This window comes from Aedes albopictus, chromosome 1 (assembly GCF_035046485.1).
Source record: "Aedes albopictus strain Foshan chromosome 1, AalbF5, whole genome shotgun sequence".
NCBI lineage: Eukaryota > Metazoa > Arthropoda > Insecta > Diptera > Culicidae > Aedes > Aedes albopictus.
This window is the reverse complement of record NC_085136.1, coordinates 125,265,040-125,287,965: the sequence shown is the minus strand read 5'-3', so window position 1 is coordinate 125,287,965 and position 22,926 is coordinate 125,265,040. Positions and strand designations below refer to the sequence as shown.

The window sequence follows — 22,926 nt, the reverse complement described above, 5'->3', positions numbered from 1 at the left end:
CGCAACTCGGGAGACTCGCCGGTCTGTTTTGGTTCCGCTGCTTCTACACACCGCAGGTCAGCGACCTCGATGTTGGTAAACACCTCGCACGTCGTCTGGGTCAACGACCATCGGTGGTGGTGGTATTGTTCGCTTCGGACGATAACTTGTTGGCTGGTGTGACGTCATCGGGAGTTCTTTCGTTGCGGCGTACTCGAGGGTCGATTGGGTTGTTTCGTGGTTTATCTCGCAGTCATCGGGTTGGGCGTACTCAATGGTTACCCATCGGAGCAGCCATCGAAGCCGCAGCACATGCCGGAGTACAAACATTCCATTATTTTTTTTTGAAAATTCGTTAAATTACAATACTTACAGGGTACGGAGGCCCTAAGGCCTCCGATCGTTGCGCAGCATTAGTGTACTGCGATCGGTGATTCTTCAGGGTCGGTCCCAGCTGTGCCAGCTGGTTCGGCTGTGGGCTGACGAATGGGAAGCACGCAGATCATGGCGATTCCACGCCGATATTCTCCATCAGCTGTCAGGACGTCTACGACCCGGATGTTGCCATCGTCCCCACGAAAAATGTTGGATATCCTTCCGTACTTCCACTTCAGGGGCGGAAGGTCATCCTCTTTCAGGAGAACCATCGTCCCTTCAGCGACGTTGTCCCGCACGCGAGTCCACCTAGTGCGCGGGTGGAGGCCAGAGAGGTAGTCGGTTGACCACCGCTTCCAGATTCGCCGGAGGAGCTCTTCGTTCTCTTGGTAGCGATCTAGTCGAGTTCGGGGTACCTCAGAGAGGTCGGGTTCGGGGAAGCAGGTAAGCGGACGGTGAACAAGGAAGTGGCCTGGTGTTAACACCTCCAAGTCGTTCGGATCGGTTGAGAGTGGCGTCAAAGGCCACGAATTTAGGCACGCTTCGATGCGGGCCAGCAGAGTTACGAAATCGTCCTGAGAGAGGACGGAGTTCCCGACGGTCCGACGAAAGTGCTGTTTGAAGGACTTCACAGCCGCCTCCCACAACCCGCCAAAGTTTGGGCTGCGTGGCGGAATGAACTTGAAGATGATGCCTTCATCTGCGCAGCGGTCGACTATTTCACCTTGGTGTTGCTGAGAGCGAAACTGCTTGGCCAGTTCCTTCAACTCCCGTGCTGCTCCTTTGAAGTTTGTGGCATTGTCGCACTCTATGAGGCTCGGCTTTCCTCTTCGAGCAATAAACCGATGCAACGCTGCTATGAACGCCGCAGTGGAGAGGTCGTAGACTAGCTCTACATGAACAGCCTTGGTTACAAGGCACACGAAGATGGCTACGAAACACTTTATGGGAGGTGCCTTCCTGGTTTTACGGTACTGGAACGGTCCACAGAGGTCTACCCCGGTATTGATGAAGGGCAATGTCGGAGTAACTCTCTCTGGCGGCAAATCTCCCATGAGCTGCTCGAGATTGCGAGGGCGGCATCGAAAGCAACTTACGCAGGAGTGGACTACACTTCTGGCTAGATCTCGCAGACGAAGTGGCCAAAACTTCTCCCGGACGCATGACGCAAGTAGCTGAGGTCCGGCGTGTAGATTCTTGAGGTGGTAGTACGATACGATAGACGTTGTTAGAGGATGTCGTGCGGGCAGAATGATGGGATGCTTTCGGCATTCGGAGATGGCCGCATTCCTGAGTCTGCCACGAAGTCGGAGGATGCCGTCGACGAGAATTGGGGCGAGAGTACGTATATCAGAGTTTGTATCAACCTGACCGTGTTTGGCTACAGCTGCGAGGTCCTTGGCAAAGGTTTCGTGTTGCGCTAGTCGAACTAGGTTTTCGGTGGCTTCCGCGAGCTCCGACGTCTGGAGGAACCCAGTCCGCCGATTAGAGCGATTGCAAGGCTTGCTGTTATGGTAGAAGCGTCGAAGAAGGGCAACGATACGAACGAGCGCTGGAAATGACGATCGGATGGAGAAGATTTCGTTTGGAGGGTGTACCTGCACCGCAAGCGATACTGCTCTTTCTTCTAGGAGTTCAGGCGGTATGTCGACGGAGGGTTGCGGAGTTAATGGCGGCCAGAACCTTGATGGTTGGCTTAACCATGGCGGGCCATTCCACCACGATGAAGTTTCTTGCAGCTGTGCAGGATACATGCCACGGGAAATTATATCCGCAGGATTTTCGATGCCAGGAACATGCGCCCAAATGCCGCTGGTGGTGAGATGCTGCACTTCAGACACTCGATTCGCAATGAAAGTTTTCCATCGCGAAGGTGTCGAACGCAGCCAGTGCAAGGTGATCATCGAGTCTGTCCAAAATATCGATTTGGCGTTCAGCGCTGTACTGCCTTGGACCTTGTGATAGAGGTGACTTAGCAGAAGTGCCGACGAGAGTTCCAATCTAGGCAAACAGATGCGCTTCTGCTTCTTCGAGTCGTCGAGGGGTGCCACCTTGGATTTGGCGGCTAGCAGGCGAACGGCGATCGATCCGTCAGTCGAAACGGTTCTCAAATAGAGGCAGGCTCCGTATGCCTTCTCAGAGGCGTCGCAGAACCCGTGCACTTCAATTGATACGAGAACAGAGGCAGGCGCCGCCCATCTTGGAATGCTGATTGTAGCTAATCCTTCGAGACTGTTACGAAACTCCAACCAATGCTGTTGCTCGGATTCGCCTAACGGGTCGTCCCAGTTCTTGGAGGAGCGCCAGAGTGTTTGAACGAAGAGTTTGGCAAGTACTACGACCGGCCCGATCAATCCAAGAGGGTCGTAGAGTCGCGCCGTGTCCGATAGAACGATTCGTCGAGATATTGGTCCATCCTGAGACCACATGGGAACGGAATAACGGAATTCGTCATCCATTGGCTGCCATTGCAACCCTAGCGTCTTGATCGGAGCAGAAGGAGAATCCAGCGAAAGTGTGGTTCGTTCATCGCGAAGTTCTGACGGTATTTTTGATAGAATCGCTGGCGAATTCGACGTCCATTTCCGCAAGCTCATACCGGCAGAATTCAGCAACTGCAGAAGCTGCTGACAGGTTTCTTCACCTTCGTCCTCGTCGTCAACACCGGTCAGCATGTCGTCCATGTAGAAATCCTTGGCTAGGATCAACGAGGCGAGAGGAAATTCATCGGAACCATCCTTGGACAATTGCTGAAGGCACTTCGTTGCCAAATAGGGGGCGGATGCGGTGCCATACGTCACTGTTGTGAGTTCGAAGGTGCGTAGAGGTTGCGAGGGTGAATCACGCCACAGGATTCGCTGCCAAGGGTAGTCCGCAGGGTTTATACGGATCTGGCGGAACATTTTTTCGAGGTCCGCAATAATGACAAATCGGTGCATCCGATAGCGCAAAATGATTGCCAGCAGGTCGTCTTGGATGACTGGGCCAATCATCAGCGCTTGGTTCAAGGAGATTCCGCTATCTGTGGGGCAGAAAGCATCGAATACTACCCGCAATTTCGTGGTGGTACTGTCAGCCTTTTCAACGCCGTGGTGCGGTAGATAGTACGACGTACAGTTCGCCAAAGCTGCTTCGTCGCACACTTCCCGCATGTGGTTTAGCAGGTGGTATTCATCGATGAAGGCTGAGTACGAGGTCATCAACTTGGGATTGGCTAGCAGTCGACGTTCGAGAGCTAGGAATCTTCGAGCAGCAATCTCTTTCGAGTTTCCTAACTGGTTGAGAACCAGTGGGCGCTTGGGAAGAGTGACTACAAAGCGACCCGATTGGTCGCGAAAGACAGTGGCGGCGAAGTGCTCTTCACACTTGGATTCCTCCACCGAATGAGTGCTGTTGGTCCAGCAGGATTCGATTTCCCAAAACCGAGAAAGCTGTTCGTTGAGAGATTCTGCACTGGTGACATGAGCGAGCTTCGGAGTACCTTCGGATGCTTGGTTAGAACCGACCTTCCCGGATGCTACCCAACCAAAGACGGTGTTCTGCAGGATCGGCCTTTCAGGTCCCAGTTTGATGAAACCTTCAAGCAGCAGATCGTAGTACATCTCCATTCCTATCAGGAGATCGATGGGTCCGGGTTCATGGAACTGAGGGTCAGCTAAGGTGAGGTTCGATGGGATGTTCCATGGCGAAGTGTCGATGCATCTGACCGGCAGCTCTCTGGTAATCTTCTTCAATACGTGACACCGAGCATCAGCGACGAAATCCGAGCAGCGAGAACCCATTCGAACGAGAACAGCGTGGTATGAAACGACGATAGAATTACCCACACCTCCGATTTCTTGGCGATCGGAGTGGCGAGGTAACTGGAGTTTCTGGACGAGATTTTCAGTAACCAGGCTGAGTTGAGAAGCGGAGTCCAAGAGCGCTCGGGCCCAATGATGGTGTCCGTGATTGTCGAAGATCTTGATGACAGCAGTCTGCAGCAACACAGTGGCAGGAACAGTACGGGAACTTCCGACGAGGGTGGTGGAGACGAGAGTAGAGGCGTTGGCTGATTGCGATTGTGCTTCCGCTGACAGCGGAGTTCGAGAGTGTGAGGGTTGGTTCGATGGGCATGGTTGATTGCCCGAGGGTGGCGACGACGATTGCGAACTGACAGCAGAAGTGGGTGGTTTTGTCGGGGTGGACGAACGATCTTGCGATTGTTGGTGGAGCATAGTGTGGTGCTTCTGGCCACATACTCTGCATGCACTGGAAGAGCAATTTCTAAGTAGGTGGGAGGAGGAGAAACAGTTGATGCAGAGGTTTTTCTTCTTGACCTGCTCGAAACGTTGCACAGTGGGAAAAAAACAATGCAAACCTACACTAAATTCTGTATCTCACGAACGCATCCAGTTTTTCTAATGAACAAAACGGTTTTAGGCGTAAAATTGTCTGGAGAATCGAATGAAAGTGGTTAAACAGACCGCACGGATCGTTATCCTGCTCATTTTGCCCTAATTCCCCAGTTGTTATTTTCTTTTATATGAAACTAGCTCTATAAAACTTATGAAACATGAATGCGGTTTGCCTTGAAGGACTTTTCTAAAGGATTAAGATGTAGAGAATCGATTGGAAGTGATTGCAGTGACCGCATGTATGTATTTATGCCTATTTTACCCTTATTCCCCACACATATTGTGTTTTGTATGAAGTTAGCTGTATAACTCACAAGAAACATATGAGTGGTATGTTAGGAAGCATTTATTTGGAGGATTATGATACAAGGAATCGATTAGAAGTGTTGGCAGTAGCCACGCGAATGTGGTTATGCTCATTTTACCCTAACTCCCCACATATATTGAGTTTTGTATGAAATTAGCTCTATAACTCACAAGAAACCTATGAGTGGTATGCCAAGAAGCGTTTATTTGGAGGATTATGATGCAAGGAATCGATTAGAAGTGATTGTAGTGACCACGCGAAAGCAATTATGCTCTTTTTGCCCTCATTCCCCACATATATTGAGTTTTGTATGAAATTAGCTATATAACTCACAAGAAACTTATGAGTGGTTTCAACGAATGTTAGTATGCTTATTTTACCCTATTTTCCTACATATATTGAGTTTTGTATGAAAATAGACATGTAACTCGCAAGAAACTTGAGCTGGTATACTATACGGAGTTTCTTAAATGGATTATGATACAAGTAATCGATTTGAAGAGATTGCAGTGACCGCGTGAATGTTATTATGCTTGTTTGACCCTAATTCCCCACATATGTTGAATTTTGTATGAAATTAGCTCCACAACTCACAAAGAAATTATGAGTGGTATGCTAAGAAAAGTTTCTTTGATGGATTGTGATATAAAGAATCCATTAAAAATGATTGCAGTTTCGTGTGAGTTGTAAAGCTTATACCAAACGAAACTCAATATGTGTAGCGAAGTAGGGTAGAAGAACCATAATAACATTCATGCGGTCACTGCATTAACTTCTAATCGATTCCTTGTTGCATAATCAACTGAAGATCTTTTTCACCATACCGGCCATACGTTTCTTGTGAGTTATATAGCTAATTTCATACAAAACTCAACATATGTGGGAATTAGGAAAAAATGAGCATATTATGTAGCCAAACTACATTCACGCGGACACTGCCATCACTTCTTATCGATTCCTTGTATCATTATAACTAAAGAAACTCTTTATAACATACCCCATTAAGTTTCTTGTGAGTTATATATCTAATTTCATACAAAACTCAAAATATGTGAGGAATTAGGGTAAAATGGGCATAACCACATTCGCACGGTCACTGCAATCATTTCCAATCGATTCCTTGTAGAAACCCTTTATAACATACCGCCTTCAGTTTCTTGTGAGTTAACTTTAATTTCATACAAAACTCAAATATGTGAGGGGAATGAGAGTAAAATGAGCATAATTACATTCGCGCGATCACTGCCATCACTTCTAATCGATTCCTTGTATCATAATCCTCCAAATACATGTTTCCTAACATACCACTCATATGTTTCTTATGAGTTATAGAGCTAATTTCATACAAAACTCTACATGTGTGGGGAATTAGAGTAAAATGAGCATAACTACATCCATGCGAACACTGCCATCACTTCTAATCGATTCCTTGTATTATGTAATCTACTAAAGAAACCCTTTATAACATACCCCATAAAGTTTTCTATGAGTTATATAGCTAACTTCATACAAAACTCAATATATGTGAGGAATTAGGGTAAAATGAGCATAATTACATTCGCGCGGTCACTGCAACCACTTCTTATCGATTTCTAGTACCATAAACCTCCAAATAGACGCTTCTTGACATACCACTCATAAGTTTCTTGTGAGTTATAGAGCTAATTTCATACAAAACTCAATTTATGTGGGGAATTAGGGTAAAATGAGCATAACCACATTCGCGTGGTCACTGAAATCACTTCCAATCGATTCCTTGTATCATAACCCACTAAAGAAACCCTTCATAGCGTACGACCCTTAAGTTCCTTGTGAGTTATATAGCTAATTTCATACAAAACTCAATATATGTGGGGAATGAGGGCAAAAAGAGCATAATTGCTTTCGCGCGGTCACTGCAATCACTTCTAATCGATTCCTTGCATCATAATCCTCCAAATAAACGCTTCTTCGCATACCACTCATAAGTTTCTTGTGAGTTATAGAGCTAATTTCATACAAAACTCAATATATGTGGGGAATTAGGGTAAAATGAGCATAACCACATTCGCGTGGCTACTGCCAACACTTCTAATCGATTCCTTGTATCATAATCCTCCAAATAAATGCTTCCTAACATACCACTCATATGTTTCTTGTGAGTTATACAGCTAACTTCATACAAAGCACAATATGTGTGGGGAATAAGGGTAAAATAGGCATAAATACATACATGCGGTCACTGCAATCACTTCCAATCGATTCTCTACATCTTAATCCTTTAGAAAAGTCCTTCAAGGCAAACCGCATTCATGTTTCATAAGTTTTATAGAGCTAGTTTCATATAAAAGTAAATAAAAACTGGGGAATTAGGGCAAAATGAGCAGGATAACGATCCGTGCGGTCTGTTTAACCACTTTCATTCGATTCTCCAGACAATTTTACGCCTAAAACTGTTTTGTTCATTAGAAAAACTGGATGCGTTCGTGAGATACAGAATTTAGTGTAGGTTTGCACTGTTTTTTTCCCACTGTGCGTTGGACGACTGACAACTTCTGGAACACCTCGCACTTGAAGGGAGAGTGGGACGGTTTCGAACAGAACGGGCACGCACCAGCTGACGGACTAACTGTAGTAACGGTGTGGACTGTATTTATTTTGGATTTGTGTGACCGGGACGATTCCGGTTTAGCGGGTTCGAACGAGCGAGACTTCGACGGTGGCAGCGATTGCAGCACCGTAAGATGAGTGCGAAGAAACTGGATTAGATCTTCGTATTTGGGAACCTCTGTTGATCGGTGGTGAGCTTCCCACTGCTTAAGTGTGGACGGATCCAGTCGGCTACAGACCATGTGTGCCAACAACACACTCCATCCTTTTGTTGGAATGCCCATCTTGTCAATCATGCACAGGTTTCGCTCGAAATCATCAACCAGGTGCATAAGAGACTCGTAGCACTCTCTCTTCATAGGCTCGATCGCGAATAGGGAATCAATGTAGGTTTTCACGACTAATTTCTTGTTGTCGAATCGCCTTTCCAACAAGGCCCAAGCGACAGAATAATTGGCAGCAGTGTGCTCGACGGATTCGATAACCCTTTTGGCGTCTTTGGAAAGGGAAGCGACAAGGTACGATAACTTGTCGATAGGCGATAGCTGGGGATTCGAGTCTATGAGAGATTTGAAAGTATCTCGGAACGTGATCCATTCCGAAACGCACCCAGAGTATGTTGGGAGTTTAACTTCTGGGAGCTTGATACGAGAGAAGGCGTTATCGGGAACATTTACACTGTCTCTAGAGGTAGAAGGGACAATTGCTTGCGTTCCTGCGGAAAATTTGCGAAGTTCTCTAGTGAGAAAACTGTGGACCCGTACAAAATCGTTTTCGAACCCCTGTCGAATGACGCGATTGGCTTCTTCCGTAACTCTCATGCCTTCTTCATCCGTTTCGAGCCTATCGCTTTCATCGCCGTACAGCTCACTTTTTAATCGATTGGCCTGAAAGTCACTGTACAAAGCCTCCGCTCGTTGCTTCCATCCTTCGAGCTGTCCTCTATCGCGCTCAGCCGTAAAATTCTCCACAAAATGTTTCAAATTGGTCATGGTGTCCAAGTAGAACCGCTCTTGGCGGGAAAGTGTCCTCAAGCTCGGCGACATTTTCCACACCTGGACGATCGAACTTAATCGCTCAACTCCTCACCTATGCTCAAAACGAAACCACCGACCAATTTGAAAGCCAGAGCACCTAGCTACCAACCAAAACGCTCATCCGGGATGGAAGCAACGAAGCAATAGCCACTATCAGTTTTCTCGCAAATAAAATACCAATTCGTCAAACAAAGAACCCTTCTACTCACAGTAGCGTGCCGATCTGACGTCGTTGACCGACGTCCTATTGTCCGGTGCAGCACAATGCAGACCCAAGCCAAGCCGGCGTGGTTTGCTCGCACAATGGGGACCACGCTGGAAGCACGTTGGATTGCAGCACCTCGGGAATCGCAGCTTATCCTCGAACGACACTAACGAGATCGATGTTAATTAACGATCGATCTTACGCGCACTGTAATTATGCTGCTCTAGGGCAGGCAATCTTCGCAATTTCACTTGTAGAAATAGTCACTGTTCGTCACTGTACGACGTCACGTGACGTGCCGCGAATGTTCACTCCTCGATAGAACACCGAACCGCGAATCGATTTGTCCGAATCGATTACCGTTTTCGCGGGTCACTAAACGGTTGATCCGGCTCGACCAGGACCAAAAATGTAACCGCGGCGGAGTTTGGGAGACCGACGGAGTGTTTGGGATCGTTCTTTCACTTCACTAAGTACCGACACGACACGTTTACTGGGGACGGACTACTGCGGAACGAAGTTTATTGCGACGAACAAAAATATACAGATGTGTTCTGTTCTGCAGTTTATTCTTAACTGATTCGATTCTGGTTTGCATATAGCATTATATGGAAATTCAGTAGAAAGAGAATCTAAAAGGCCTATCCGAACGTAGATCAAAATCGGATTTCTTTAAGGAAGACTGATATCTGGCTATTATGACCTTGACATTGGAATAACAGAGATCGATAGTGCTATCACTTAAATTTAGTACAGAGAGTATCAGAGAAATATTGAAATTGGGAGATAAATTTCTACTTAGCTCTAGGGTGGCTCCACCAGATGCCATTTGATAGAAAATTCAATAATCTTTCGAATAAGGGTAAAAAAACTGCGATAAGTTTGACCATTTTCAAGTGATAGCCAGTTAAGGCAATAATAATCAAAACCATGGGAAGTTCAATAACTAAGTTCTGTGACTAGTTATTCTAATACACCATCTTTATGTGCCATCAAGATCCTGAGATATATGGAATACAAAATTTGTTAGCTCTCTTGCGGCGCCTAGAGGTGGAACATTGAATCAAAACAGCACATTACCAGTAAGTCCTTTACCAGCTTAACAACTGTGCCAAACACACCAACTCTCTAAGTAATCAGGGTGCTGAGATAAGGTATGGAAATTTCGCTAGTGTTATGTTTTTTTGTCTGTGATTTCTGTCATAGACAAACAGACAAAACACTGAATAAATTTTCATACCATATATGTCACGATCCTGATTATGGTGTCTTCGGCAAAATTGTTTAGTTGGTTAAGAACTTCCCAACTAACATTTTCAGCGCTATAAGCTTCAGTCATTTGCTTTCTGTTGTGTAACAATAGGAGGCAATCAGTGAAGTACTAGATTGAAAGTAGTGAGCTGGTTTTTGTATGGTGAAATGTTCAATTCTGCATTTCTGCAATGAAATGGTGCAAACAGCGTGGGTTATATGATTTATATTATATATACTGCCGTGAATCGCAAGTCAGTCCCATCTGCATTTTGGTCAAAAATGAGTTAATGGCCGTTTTCGAGCTTTCTTCGGATGATCTTTCAGCTGCGTGCAAAAAAATATATAGTTTGTTCAGTAAAATTGAAAAACAACACCAAGTCAGATTGTCCCATAATGAAATGTAATCGCAAGTCAGTCCCATTACGAACTTGTTCTCCCTCCAGTACAAAACTTAACACTATTTTAGCCAGTTTTATATTTTTCACTGTTACGTTTTCACGTTTGAAACAATATGTGAAAGTTTCATGATGATCGCAGAAGTTTTCAATCCATGGCGATTTTTGAGAGTTTCACATAGAAATCGAATTTGAAAACTTTAGAGACCATTTTCTCAATGCCTACTTTTTACATATGGGACTGACTTGCGATTCACGGCAGTATATGGTTTCGAGGAATCATAATACCCACGCTTTTTGCGCCATTTCATTGCAGAAACGGAGAATTGACCTTCTCACCATACTAAAATTCAGCTCATTACTACAAATCTAGTACTTCACCGATCTGACCTATTCCCCATTTCTATAATGAAATGGATCAAGCAGCGTGGGTATTATGATTTGTTGCCTAATTTGATGCTGTTTGAGTCTAAGTTTGGGAAACTGTGTTGTTGTATTATTTATTTCTTGCGACTTCAACAACACAGTTACTTAAACTTTTGCTCAGGCATTGTTTTATGAATTGCTTCCTGGAATAAAGTTTAGTGTGAATTATATATAAATGAATTTCACTATTTTTACTCCATTTGTATCTTTACAAAGTAAATTTCTCGAATTTCTCAAAAATTATTATTATTATTTATCTTTATTAAAGAGATTTTCAGCCGGCGGCTGGTTCATCTCTGTATTTCTCAAAAAAAGCTCAATCATCATAGAGCTTTACGGAGCCATGTGTTCAACTCCTGAATAGACGACAGGTTAATAGGAAAGCATCTTCATATCCAAATTACTGTCAATATTTTCTTAAATCTTGCGTTGGAGATATTTTCAATTATTTATTTAATCGATTCTCAAGGCTCAGCTATCATAGCGCATAACGGAGCCGATGTCTGTTATATCATAGACTTAATAGTTATACCATCTGTTTTAATGTATGTACAGTGTTGTAGGTCTGAGTTAGAACAAATAAACAGAAAGTTTTGCCATTCAGCGAATACTGAACAGATTTGGGATATTATTTTACAGTTTACTCACACACATGACGCGGATTCTACTAAAATTTACTAAGCGGTAAAAAGTTTTTTACGAGATAACTAGCTTGCAAGTTCTTCAAGGAGAGCTTGAGATTAGCTTAACGTCTTCAGTGTGCAATTTCGGGAATCCAAAACTTAATTCAGTTGTTAACCGGCCACGTTCTTGGTCATTGGAAGTGTTTGCGCAACTTCCCTCTGGATCAAAGAAACACATACTGAGAACCAAGGATCGGTATATTCGCCTCAATCTATTCATAGACGAATTTCGCGCCAACCCTTCTATGAGGCTGGCAGCACCCTCTCAGAATCGAACGAAACTTTGTGGGCATAAACAATAGGTCTTTCTAAGCAACTTTGCATATTTTGTTTTTCGAAATTTTTCAAGAGTAACATTTGAAGAGGGCCAAATTTTTTTCATAGATTTTTTTTTCAAATCGATGTAACTCAAAAATGACAAGACCTACAAAAAAGTGTTGTATGGCGGACTATCGTGAAATTCCATGAAGTTTTTTAGAAAAATATCTAAAAAATACAAAATTAATTCCTACACTGAAAAATAAAGGTTTTAAAAATTTAAATCGATATTGCAAAAAACCCTATGTTTTTAAATCGATGATTTTTTTTTCTGGAGAAAGGTATATCAATTACCTACATTTTCTCCAAACAATGTTGCTGTGACATATTTAAGGAAAAAAAGTTTTTCTAACAAAAACTTTTTTCATGTCCACATTGAATGAATATTTTTCATCGTGTTTCGTGCCAACATGGCCATAGGTTCAGTAGCCTCTCATCAATCAATGAAACTTTATGGATGTTTAAAAAATTGTTGAAGAACCAATTTTGCATAATCTAACATTTATCTAGACTACCATTTGAAAAGGGCGTATTAGGGTGGCCCACACTTATATGAAAAACATAAAATTTGAAAAATGACAAGTCTTACCTCCTGTATCGACTGTTTTGGACTCCCAGGAGCTACGTTCAGCATTTGAGCGAAAACGAGTTAGTCTAAGGGGTGATACACAAATTATGTCACGCAAAATACGTCCTTTTTCAACCTCTCTCCCCTCCCCTCTATGTCACGCTTTTTATATGGGACCTCACCACTGTTTGTATGGGTCGTCACGTTCTGCAAAACCTCACCCCCTCCCCTTGTAAAGCGTGGCGTAATTTGTGCATGGCCCCATATGGGGTGCTCAACGAGCTTGAAGTTTGTATGGGAAAACTTGGCCAAATGTATGCAGAAATCTTAAGCTTTTGATTTTTGCCGCTAGGTGGCGCTGTAAGCGTTCAATTAATAAACACATATTGGTATTATTGTAGGCGACTATATGCCAAACAACTTTGTTGAAGACCCGTAAGTGATCCGTCAGTGAGGCGAAGCATCGGGATTTCATTATTGATATTCCTTTACACGTATTGGAAAAACGACAATAATGTTTCACCTCACTTTACCTAGAGCATAAATTTTTAACAGGCTTCGGATCACTTTGCGGTCTTCGATAAAGTTGTTTGGCATATCGTCACCTACAAGAATAGCTAAGGTTTTTAATTATTTTTGTATTAATTGAACACTTGCAGCGCCACCTAGCGGCAAAAATCAAAAGCTTAAGATTTCTGCATACATTTGGCCAAGTTTTCCCATACAAACTTCATGCTCGTTGAGCGCCCCATTAGGGGCCATGCACAAATTACGTCACGCTTTAGGAGGGGAGGGGAGTTTTGCAGAACGTGACGACCCATACAAACAATCGTGAGGTCCCATACACAAAGCGTGACATAGAGGAGAGGGGGGTTGAAGAAAGTCGAATTTTTCGTGACATAATTTGTGTATCACCCCTTAGACTAAATCGATTTCGCTCAAATGTTGAACGTAGCTTCAGGGAATCCTAAACAACTGATGCAGGAGGTAAGGCTTGGCATTTTTTGAATTTTATGTTTTTCATATAAGTGTGGGTCACTCCAATACGCCCTTTTCAAATGTAGTCTAGATAAATATTAGATTATGCAAAGTTGCTTCTTAAACAATTTTTTGAACTTCCATACAGTTTCATTGGTTGATGAGAGGCTGCTGAACCTATATATGGTCATATGTTGGCACGAAACACAATGAAAAATATTCACTCAATGTAGACATGAAAAAAGTTTTTGTTAGAAAAACTTTTTTCCCTCAAATATGTCACAGCAACATTGTTTGGAGAAAATGTAGGTAATTGAAATACCTTTCTCCAAAAAAAAATCATCGATTTAAAAACATAGGGTTTTTTGTAATATCGATTTAAATTTTTAAAACCTTTATTTTTCAGTGTAGGAATTAATTTTGTATTTTTTGGATATTTTTCTAAAAAACTTCATGGAATTTCACGATAGTCCGCCATACAACACTTTTTTGTAGGTCTTGTCATTTTTAAGTTACATCGATTTGAAAAAAAATCTATGAAAAAAAATTAAGCCCTCTTCAAATGTTACTCTTGAAAAATTTCGAAAAACAAAATATGCAAAGTTGCTTAGAAAGACCTATTGTTTATGCCCACAAAGTTTTGTTCGATTCTGAGAGGGTGCTGCCAACCGTTGGTCGAGTTGGCGCGAAATTCGTCCATATTCACTCCTCTTTGCTTAAGCGAATCGAGAAAGATACAGCAAACGGATTGTCGTGATCAAACACGCAACCCCATCACCAGTGGAAGCGATGCGCAAGTTGCTTGACATGAATATTCGTTGCCGTTCGTCTCAGAATGAATGAATGGCGAATGATAAAGAATGTTGGTGAGCGATCGATGCGGCTATACAGCAAAATTACTGGAAGAAACCCAGAAACAATTTCTGGAGGAATTCCAATTCCAAATCCTTTTTCAGTAGAAATTCTAATTGTTCAAGTAATGTTTGCTGTGATTCTTTCTTGTACCTCTAAAGCATTTTTCCTCCAGAAATTCATCTTGAGACTTTTCCAGTTCTTGCTGCTAGTTTTCCAAAAATTGCTCCAGGAATGTCTCTTGAAATTACTCTAGATTTTTTTCTTATGACTCCTCAAGCGGTTTCTGTAAACCATATAGGGTGGGGCGGGGCAAGATGGGTCGCGGGGCAAGATGGGTCAGTGCCATTTTCGGGCGCATTACTCATGTTTTGATTATGTTAATAATTTTGTTAGATGACCAGCATGAATATACAAAAGTTTGGGGCATTGATTGAAAAATTATTCACTCTCATTGGAAATAAAAAATAAAATGGTTTGTTGCCATTTTTCTTATGCGATACATTCCATATATTCTCCATATAAACGGCCGCGGGGCAAGATGGGTCACCTTCAATTTTGAACGTATTTTTGGAGCATTCAAAAGTTATTTATTTTTTATTACAAGACTATCTCATAAATGACTTCAATCAAGCGGAATGAACGCTCAAAATTATAACATAAAATTATGATATTTTTTTAGTAAAAACATCGATTTTCAAGTCGCCTCAGGACCACTCAAATCGTAAAGTTCTTTATATTCCGAATAAATTTATAAAATGTTTACTAGTAGCTCTTGTTTACTCAGTATGGATATGGAGCATATTTAAATGCGGAACAAATCTTATATTTTTACGTTTTTCGTTGAGAAAATGTTATTTACTTAAAAAGTGACCCATCTTGCCCCGCACTTTTTTCACGGCACAAAATCGATCACTTTTTAAAACTGCTTGTTTAACATCATATTTTGTATTTAATGAACTTTTTATCGACTTTTAGCATAGCTAACTAGTGTATTAAAGAGTAGCGGACGAATGCAAACCAATCCGATTTGTATTTACGAAGTTATGGTGATCCATCCTTATGCGACCCATCTTGCCCCGCCCCACCCTACTTATATTTTTGTTCATCCTGAGTATGTGATGCAAATATAATTATATCATTGATTACAAATAGTGCCGATGTATTCTTCATCTCTGATTGTTGATGAAGGCCCGTCATGTCAAAGTGTGTTAAATAATCACATGTCACATGTCAAAGTGTGTTAAATAATCTTAGTTAGGGTAAATGCACTAGTCTTTGCCCCCCCCCCCCCATATAACATTCTTAGTTTTTGTGATTAATTAGGTAGATTGTTGTTTGCTTTTTAACGTATCTGAGAGAGCAAATAAAAATCAATCTTGTGTACTAATGATATTCCAATAACTTAATCTATCGAATTAACGATTGTGAAATAGTCATGGCAATGATGTATGTTTTTTTTTTCAACGCAATGCAAACAGTAGCGATAATCAGAACCTGGGAAGACATACTTATACAAACTTATCACTTTTTAGCTATTTTTATAGGTAGTGAAAATTAGAGCACAAAATTTTAAGTTTCCAATTTTCGCCCCTGGCGAAATCCCTTGTCCCGTTCTATTTGTATTGCGTGTTTCAGTTTTCGCCCCTTCCTTTCTCGTACTGAAATCGGGTGTGGAGATAACGGATGAGGTGAAGTTGATCTTTGTAAGGTAGGGGAAAGTGGGGCAAAATGTACCATTTATACAAACGAGGTCATTCTAATCTATTTCAAGAATGTCTTCTGTGTTTTTTGGCCACTGAATTCGAAGGTCGATTCGACACCCAATTTTAAACGCAATTTTCAACTATCCTCGTCAAATTGAGTCTCTTTACTATACAAACTACTTCGTTTTTGATGCGACGTCTTTGTCATCGTTGCAAAAAAGGAAGAGAGCGAAAATGAAATGCGAGCGAGCCAGCCAGAAAAGCACGAGCCAATCTGTCACTTTTGACACATTTGGCTGTGAAGTCGGGTGTGAAGGCAAAAACGTTCCAAACCGTCGTGTTCTATAAGAGAATACCTGCACAATCTATTTTGGAGGATAGTTGTATAATACTATTTTGTATTAAAGACGTTAATTTTTGGTTCGCGTGACGCAAATTTACCGAATCAAATAAATAATTGAGGAGTCTAGAAGTAAGTGACCTTTTTGTCCAATATAAAAAATCAAAAAGTATAACTTTTCTAGACTTGTTTAAAACTATTAACTATAACCATTAACAACAGCTATGAAAGATTACAGACGCTTGTGGTAGTTACTAGGTCAATGTCAATCGCTTGAATTCCATATAGAAATGAAAAAATTGAATTCCATGTACAGATTAGAAAATCTTTTTGACGTAATTTATTTATAATAATATTTTTGGCGTTTGATTTAAATAAGTCGTAAGTTTGCTGTGATTCTTACGCAGATTGGACTGATTTAAATCGAACGCCAGATTTGTTAGGCACACTCATTTTAGATTCACAAAATCTCTGCATTTTTTAACTTTCGCCAAGATCCACACAGCCAAGCACTAAGTAAAAAAGAATATTACCAATCCCTCAACAACTTTGACAGTTTGTTACTCAGATTCAGCAATTGTTTTTTTTTCTGAGAATCAGCTAACAAACGTCACGTTTTACTATTATTTCAGTACAGTCAGCAGCTGTGCGAGAAGAGCCGAATTCGCAATTATTGTTATATCTAGTGTATGATTTCAAAATAAGTAGTGCTAATAGATATTTTTTCACGACGTAATTTATGGATGTTCCCCTTAAGTTTATGTAATGCAAAAAAATCCATTTCAAAATCATCTCTTCCATTCTATTTCTTTGCATGGGACGTCAACAGACCCCACTTCACCCCACAAAGCGTGACGTAATTTGTGTACTTACCCCATTAATACGTATTTTTCAGTTGGCCATGTTTTCTACTTTACAATCTATCTATTAATCTATGTATGTATTGTTTCATTCTGTTCTGGAAGCTAATAATATGCATACAGGAAAATCATTTTTTCTTGATTTTCCAGACGGGAGCTTGCTTTGGATAACTCAAAAACGCAGAAGACAGTACTAAGCTTGCCGGGATAATTCTTATTCAATAAAAAATTAAGGATATCCATGATGAAATTGAGAAAAACTGATGGGCAACTGTAGGGGGCGAAAATTAAAACGGAGGTGGGGCGAATATTTAATTTGGGGGGGAGGGGGTGTTGGTCGAAAAATAAATCACAAATCAATATTGAAAATTGTTATTTTAATGTAACTAAGATTATTTAACACACTTTGACATGTGACCAGTGATTATTAAACACACTTTGACATGACGGGCCTTCATCAACAATCAGAGATGAAGAATACATCGGCATTATTTGTAATCAATGATATAATTATATTTGCATCACATACTCAGGATGAACAAAAATATAAGTATAATGGTTTACAGAAACCGCCTGAGGAGTAAATAGAGAGTTAAAAGAAAAAAATCTAGAGGAATTTCAAGAGACATACCTGGAGCAATTTTTGGAAAACTAGCAGCAAGAACTGGAAAAGTCTCAGGATGAATTTCTGAAGGAAAAATGCTTTAGAGGTACAAGAAAGAATCACAGCAAACATTATTTGAACAATTAGAATATCTACTGAAAAAGGATATGGAATTGGAATTCCTCCAGAAATTGTTTCTGGGGTTCTTCCAGTAATTTTGCTGTATAGCCGCATCGATCGCTCACCAACATTCTTTATCATTCGCCATTCATTCATTCTGCGACGAATGGCAACGAATATTCATGTCAAGCAACTTGCGCATCGCTTCCACTGGTGATGAGGTTGCGTGTTTGATCACGACAACCCGTTTGCTGTATCTTTCTCGATTCGCTTAAGCAAATAGGAGTGAATATGAATAGATTGAGGCGAATATACCGATCCTTGGTTCTCAGTATGTGTTTCTTTGATCTAGAGAGAACTTGCGCCAACACTTCCGATGACCAAGAACGTGGCCGGTCTGGTTAACAACTGAATTAAATTTTGGATTCCCGAAATTGCACACCGAAGACGTTAAGCTAATCTCATGCTCCGTATTTTTAATGCTTGTACAATTTCGATTGGTGATTTGATGTTGCATGAAGAAGAAGAAGAAGAAGAAGAACGATGGTGTTTTGAAAAAATCCTATCCCTACAAGACAGGGTAAGATTTTAAAATGCATCTATTAAATCTAAAACAAAATCTAATTAAAAACGGTTTGATGTACGGTGTCAGACTTTGGACGGGCTACATATTGAACATATAAATTGAAATTTAACATTTTTTCTTGATGAGGTACTTAATTTGTAGTCCGTTCAAAGTCTAACACCGTACATCAAATCGTTTTTAATTAGATTTTGTTTTAGATTTTATAGAGGCATTTTAAAAAGTTCCCCTGTGTTATAGGGATAGGATTTTTTCAAAACACCATCGTTCTTCTTCTTTTTCTTCATGCAACATCAAATCACCAATTGTTCTGGTCAACCACGTCATCAACTACAAATAATTCGGTCATCTATGCGCATGTTCAGTAAGTTGGCGGAATATCTGCAGGCTAAAGGCAGCTTATGATAGATTTTGAGGAACTTTGATCGTATGCTGACAAAAGAAAGAAAGAGCACAATTTGTATGAAAAGGCTTTCTAAGTGAAGAAATACTTAGTATTTTGTAAACCTTAGCCATAGACAAGCCTTAGCTATTGCTGTTTATGTTAGGTAGAAGTGGCTAATATTCGTCTGCGTCAGGGGTTCAAGCGGTTCTGTCTATTTAGTTTATATTATACCGAGATATTTGACCAGGTATGCTGCTAAACATCGCACTGGAATGTGTTGTGCACCGAGCCAGGCCAGGTACGGGTTTCAGTGAATGCAATCAATAGGGTATTGGTTCCCTTATTAAGCATGTGGCTCCCATTTTCATCCTACGAAAAACAAAGGAATGAAGTACTGTTTGTTTTGTTTCTTATTTTTGTATTTTTTGTTAGAAGTGAGCACGCAAGAAAACAAAAAGAACGGAATCAATCGGTGTCGTAATCGTTTGTTTTCGAATAGGATGAAATTGGGAGCGTGAGATTACTGATGGAACACAAACCCTATGTAATATGTTTATAGGGGTTTACTAAGAAACAAGATTGTCACATTATTGTTCTATCTAAAATAAATGAATTATGAAGTACTTAACTGTTAATCAGAATGATTCAAAGAAATAAAAAAAAAATCAAATTCTAATGAAAACCTTTATTTCGGGTCAAAACACTTTCTACCGAACTTCGGTGTGCGATACTTTGTCAGGGTCCGATAAGACTCATAAATTGATTAATAGATTCAAATCAAATTCATCGATAAAGGCGTTGTTATCATTTTGAACTTGCTATTCATCGTCCAGCTATAAAAAATTACGCAACAAACCGCTCGTAACGCACTCGTGCAGGCAACAGAGTAAATAAACTTCCAACATGTACATATGTGAAAATGATTCAGAAGAACTTACCGTGCCTTGTGGACCTGCTTGCCATAGAGAATGATCCAGGTAGCAGCCGTGCAACCCGCAATCGCTATCGCCAGGTTCCGATTGCCTCCTGCAATCTTACTCAAACTGGGTGCCATTTCCCGTCGTCTTCAGCTATCTTGTTGCTTGCGGAACGTGGTCTAACTTATGATTCACTCCCCTTCCACTCCAGCAGACTTAGAACGCACTCGATACCTACTAGCTCGCGATAGATACACGTTGCAGTATGTACCTATGCTATTGCGCGATCACCTTTCTTGTACTTGCTTTCTTCTTTGCTTCACACTTGATTCTTCGGTAAGAAAATGTAGATAATAAGGTGAAATTAATTTCAATTCGCTTCTGGAGCCAGAGATACACTTGCCTATCTCTAACTTCCTGCTTTTCACTACAATACCATCACCAGACCCGAAGAGGGAAGTGACACAGCACTTGTTGTACAATCCGCCCGTAACACACCAAATCCGAGTCAACTCTTGTGGGTTTTCTTTTTCCCCCAAGCGAACTGCTCCTTCCAACCTCTTTGGGGAATCGATTAGCCACAATATTCGCCTCTATCAATCAGCTCGCAGTCAACCCGAACGAACGGAAAACCATCGAGGGGACTTGAACTTTGGAGCCACACTCTTGCAAATCTGACACTCTTCTTCCACGCGCGCACCGTGTCCAACAGAGCAGGAGGACTTGAGGCGTACCGATACGAACTGGCGGTGGTCGCCAAACTACAACGTAATCACTGCACTTCCAGAAAAGGACCTCCGAAAACTGCGGTGGTACCACCGTGGACGAATAAAATTACTGCCACTAGATCCGGGGAAGGGAGCAACTCAGCGATGAACATTCAGTCACCACCACAACACGACGACTACCCGGAACGCGAACCGTACAAGACGAATGGCCTGTCTCAACTGGACGACCGCAGCTAATCGATACGCCAAAGTACCTGCTTGTGCCACCTTGAGTAGTACGGACCGACCACACGTCATGCACAGCAGAACAGAAAAAGTGGTTTTGACGCGACCTGCCACTGGACTGAGTTGGTCAGTCAAAAGAGGAACGACGACGCGCGGAGACGGAGACCATCAGTCAGGCGGATTTTTGTTGTGTCAAAGTCAAAAAACCAACCACCCACTTGTCAAAATTTAAAGGCTCTTTCACACTGACAAAGTAGTACTAGATTGAAGGGCTGCTCGACTCGCAAATACCCAGTACGAAACTGCTCGAAATAATCGAGCCCGTCAAGCGGGATGAAATGATGCAGTGTTTGATCCACACACTAATGTCGTTTTCGTTTTTGCGGTGGTGCTGAACCGGTGTAGCACTTTTTCTGCACCGCTCAAGATAGTGCAGCACTCAAAAATTCGAGAGTGTAGCCAAATATACCATATTAACAATATAGGTCACTTCGTGTTTTCACATACAACGACATGGAGACGCCGTTTACGAATGATTACAGCACCACTTGTTGTCAGAAAAAGTCAATAATTGAATTTTGATCAATTTTAGTTTACCGTGCAAGGTGACATTTCTCGAAAAAAAGATGTTAGGGGTGTCGAAGTTTTTTGTTCCCAAATAATCGATTAATAAATAATCGATTTACAATATAGGTACACAAACAAAATAATATTTCATTAGATGACATCTACGAATATAAATAGTCTACTTATCTGTAAAATACTCAATATCTGTAGAAGAATTTGAATGCTCCCTCATTGTAATGTCACCGAAATCGTTTAACTTCTAAATTTTAAATTTTCACCCTCAAAATTTGTTGAACTTGGCCTCGTAGTGGACACGGTTATACAGTCCGGATTCGCTGGTTAGGTCACGACTGCGCCCCGATTAGCGATTAGCTCCGATCAGACAGATCTCATCAGTCATCATCATTCATCGTTATTATAATTCTAGTACAAGGGGGCTGTTACTACTTTACTCCAACAAAATTAGCTTATATTTTGCCCTGGTGGTTGCTATTTTCCTTTGACAATGGCTTTTAATGTCATCTTTCTTAATGTCCACGCTGACATACATACATCGGATTGGATAGCTTACAAAAAATCCGGAAGATCACCAACCAACGCTCGCGTTTAGTATCATACAGGTGTATCTACAATGATCGATTTCTCTTCATCGATTTTCCCTTCGGATTATTCCGGGAAATACGACCAATATTCGGATGATCTCTGGGCGTGTTTCAGTAAAGGACTACTAGAACTAGCATCTAAAACAACAAAAACAGCCGAAAATGATTTGCTGGTCAATTTATTAACCAAAGAGAAAGTCGGTGAAAAGAAATCGATCATTGTAGATACGCCCGTATGATACAAAGCGCGAGAAGGGCACGTCAAATTTCTTGTGGCAGAGTGCAAGACATTGCATCCATTCCGTGCTTACAAAAAATAAGCTCCGGGACCGGACCTGAGAATGAAAATATTTAAATTCGATTAATTTCGTTGTTCTTCCGAAGTGAACTGTGAGTTTATTCGAATACTGATAGTTTTATTCCGGACTAATCGGTTTCCTTGCGGTTAGCGACGGTTAGGAACGGATAAATGCGGATTTTCCAATTAGAAAAAGGATATGTCATTCCCCTTGATCTCTCCTAGAGTTTTTTTTTTCAGAGATTCATTCAGGAGTTCTTTTTGAAATTCATCCAAGAGTGCCTTCAGAGATTGATTTAAAGTTTTTTTTCTGAAATTTCTCCAGAGGTTCTTCGAGGGACCCCCAGGAGTTCCTACTGAAATTACTACAGCAATTTCTTCTGATGTTCCTTCAAGAATTAATTCTAAAAATCCTCAAGAATTCTCTTCATGGATTCGTTAAGAAGTTCCTTACAGGATTTCCTTATAGGAGTTTCTTGGAGTCTTTCTTGGATTCCTGCAGAAGCTCCTTCAACGATTCCCTCAGGAGTTTTTTTTTACGAATACCTCCCGGAGTTCCTTCTTGAATTCCTCCAAAGTTGTTTCAGTGATTTATCCAAGAGTTCCTTCAAAAATTCCTCCTTCTGGG

At 41.4% G+C, this 22,926-nt stretch overlaps 1 protein-coding gene across 1 annotated transcript in view; it reads right to left on the bottom strand.

The window, feature by feature from the left end:
- The window catches only part of LOC109403521 (ATP-binding cassette sub-family D member 3), a 79,649-nt gene extending 58,690 nt beyond the window's left edge, over nucleotides 1–20,959 (bottom strand). The window contains exon 1 of the mRNA XM_062845344.1: nucleotides 19,900–20,959. Coding sequence (XP_062701328.1) covers nucleotides 19,900–20,015 — 116 coding nt within the window. The 5' untranslated portion in view covers nucleotides 20,016–20,959. The remainder of the gene's footprint in view (nucleotides 1–19,899) is intronic.
- Between the last annotated feature and the right edge of the window lie 1,967 nt (nucleotides 20,960–22,926).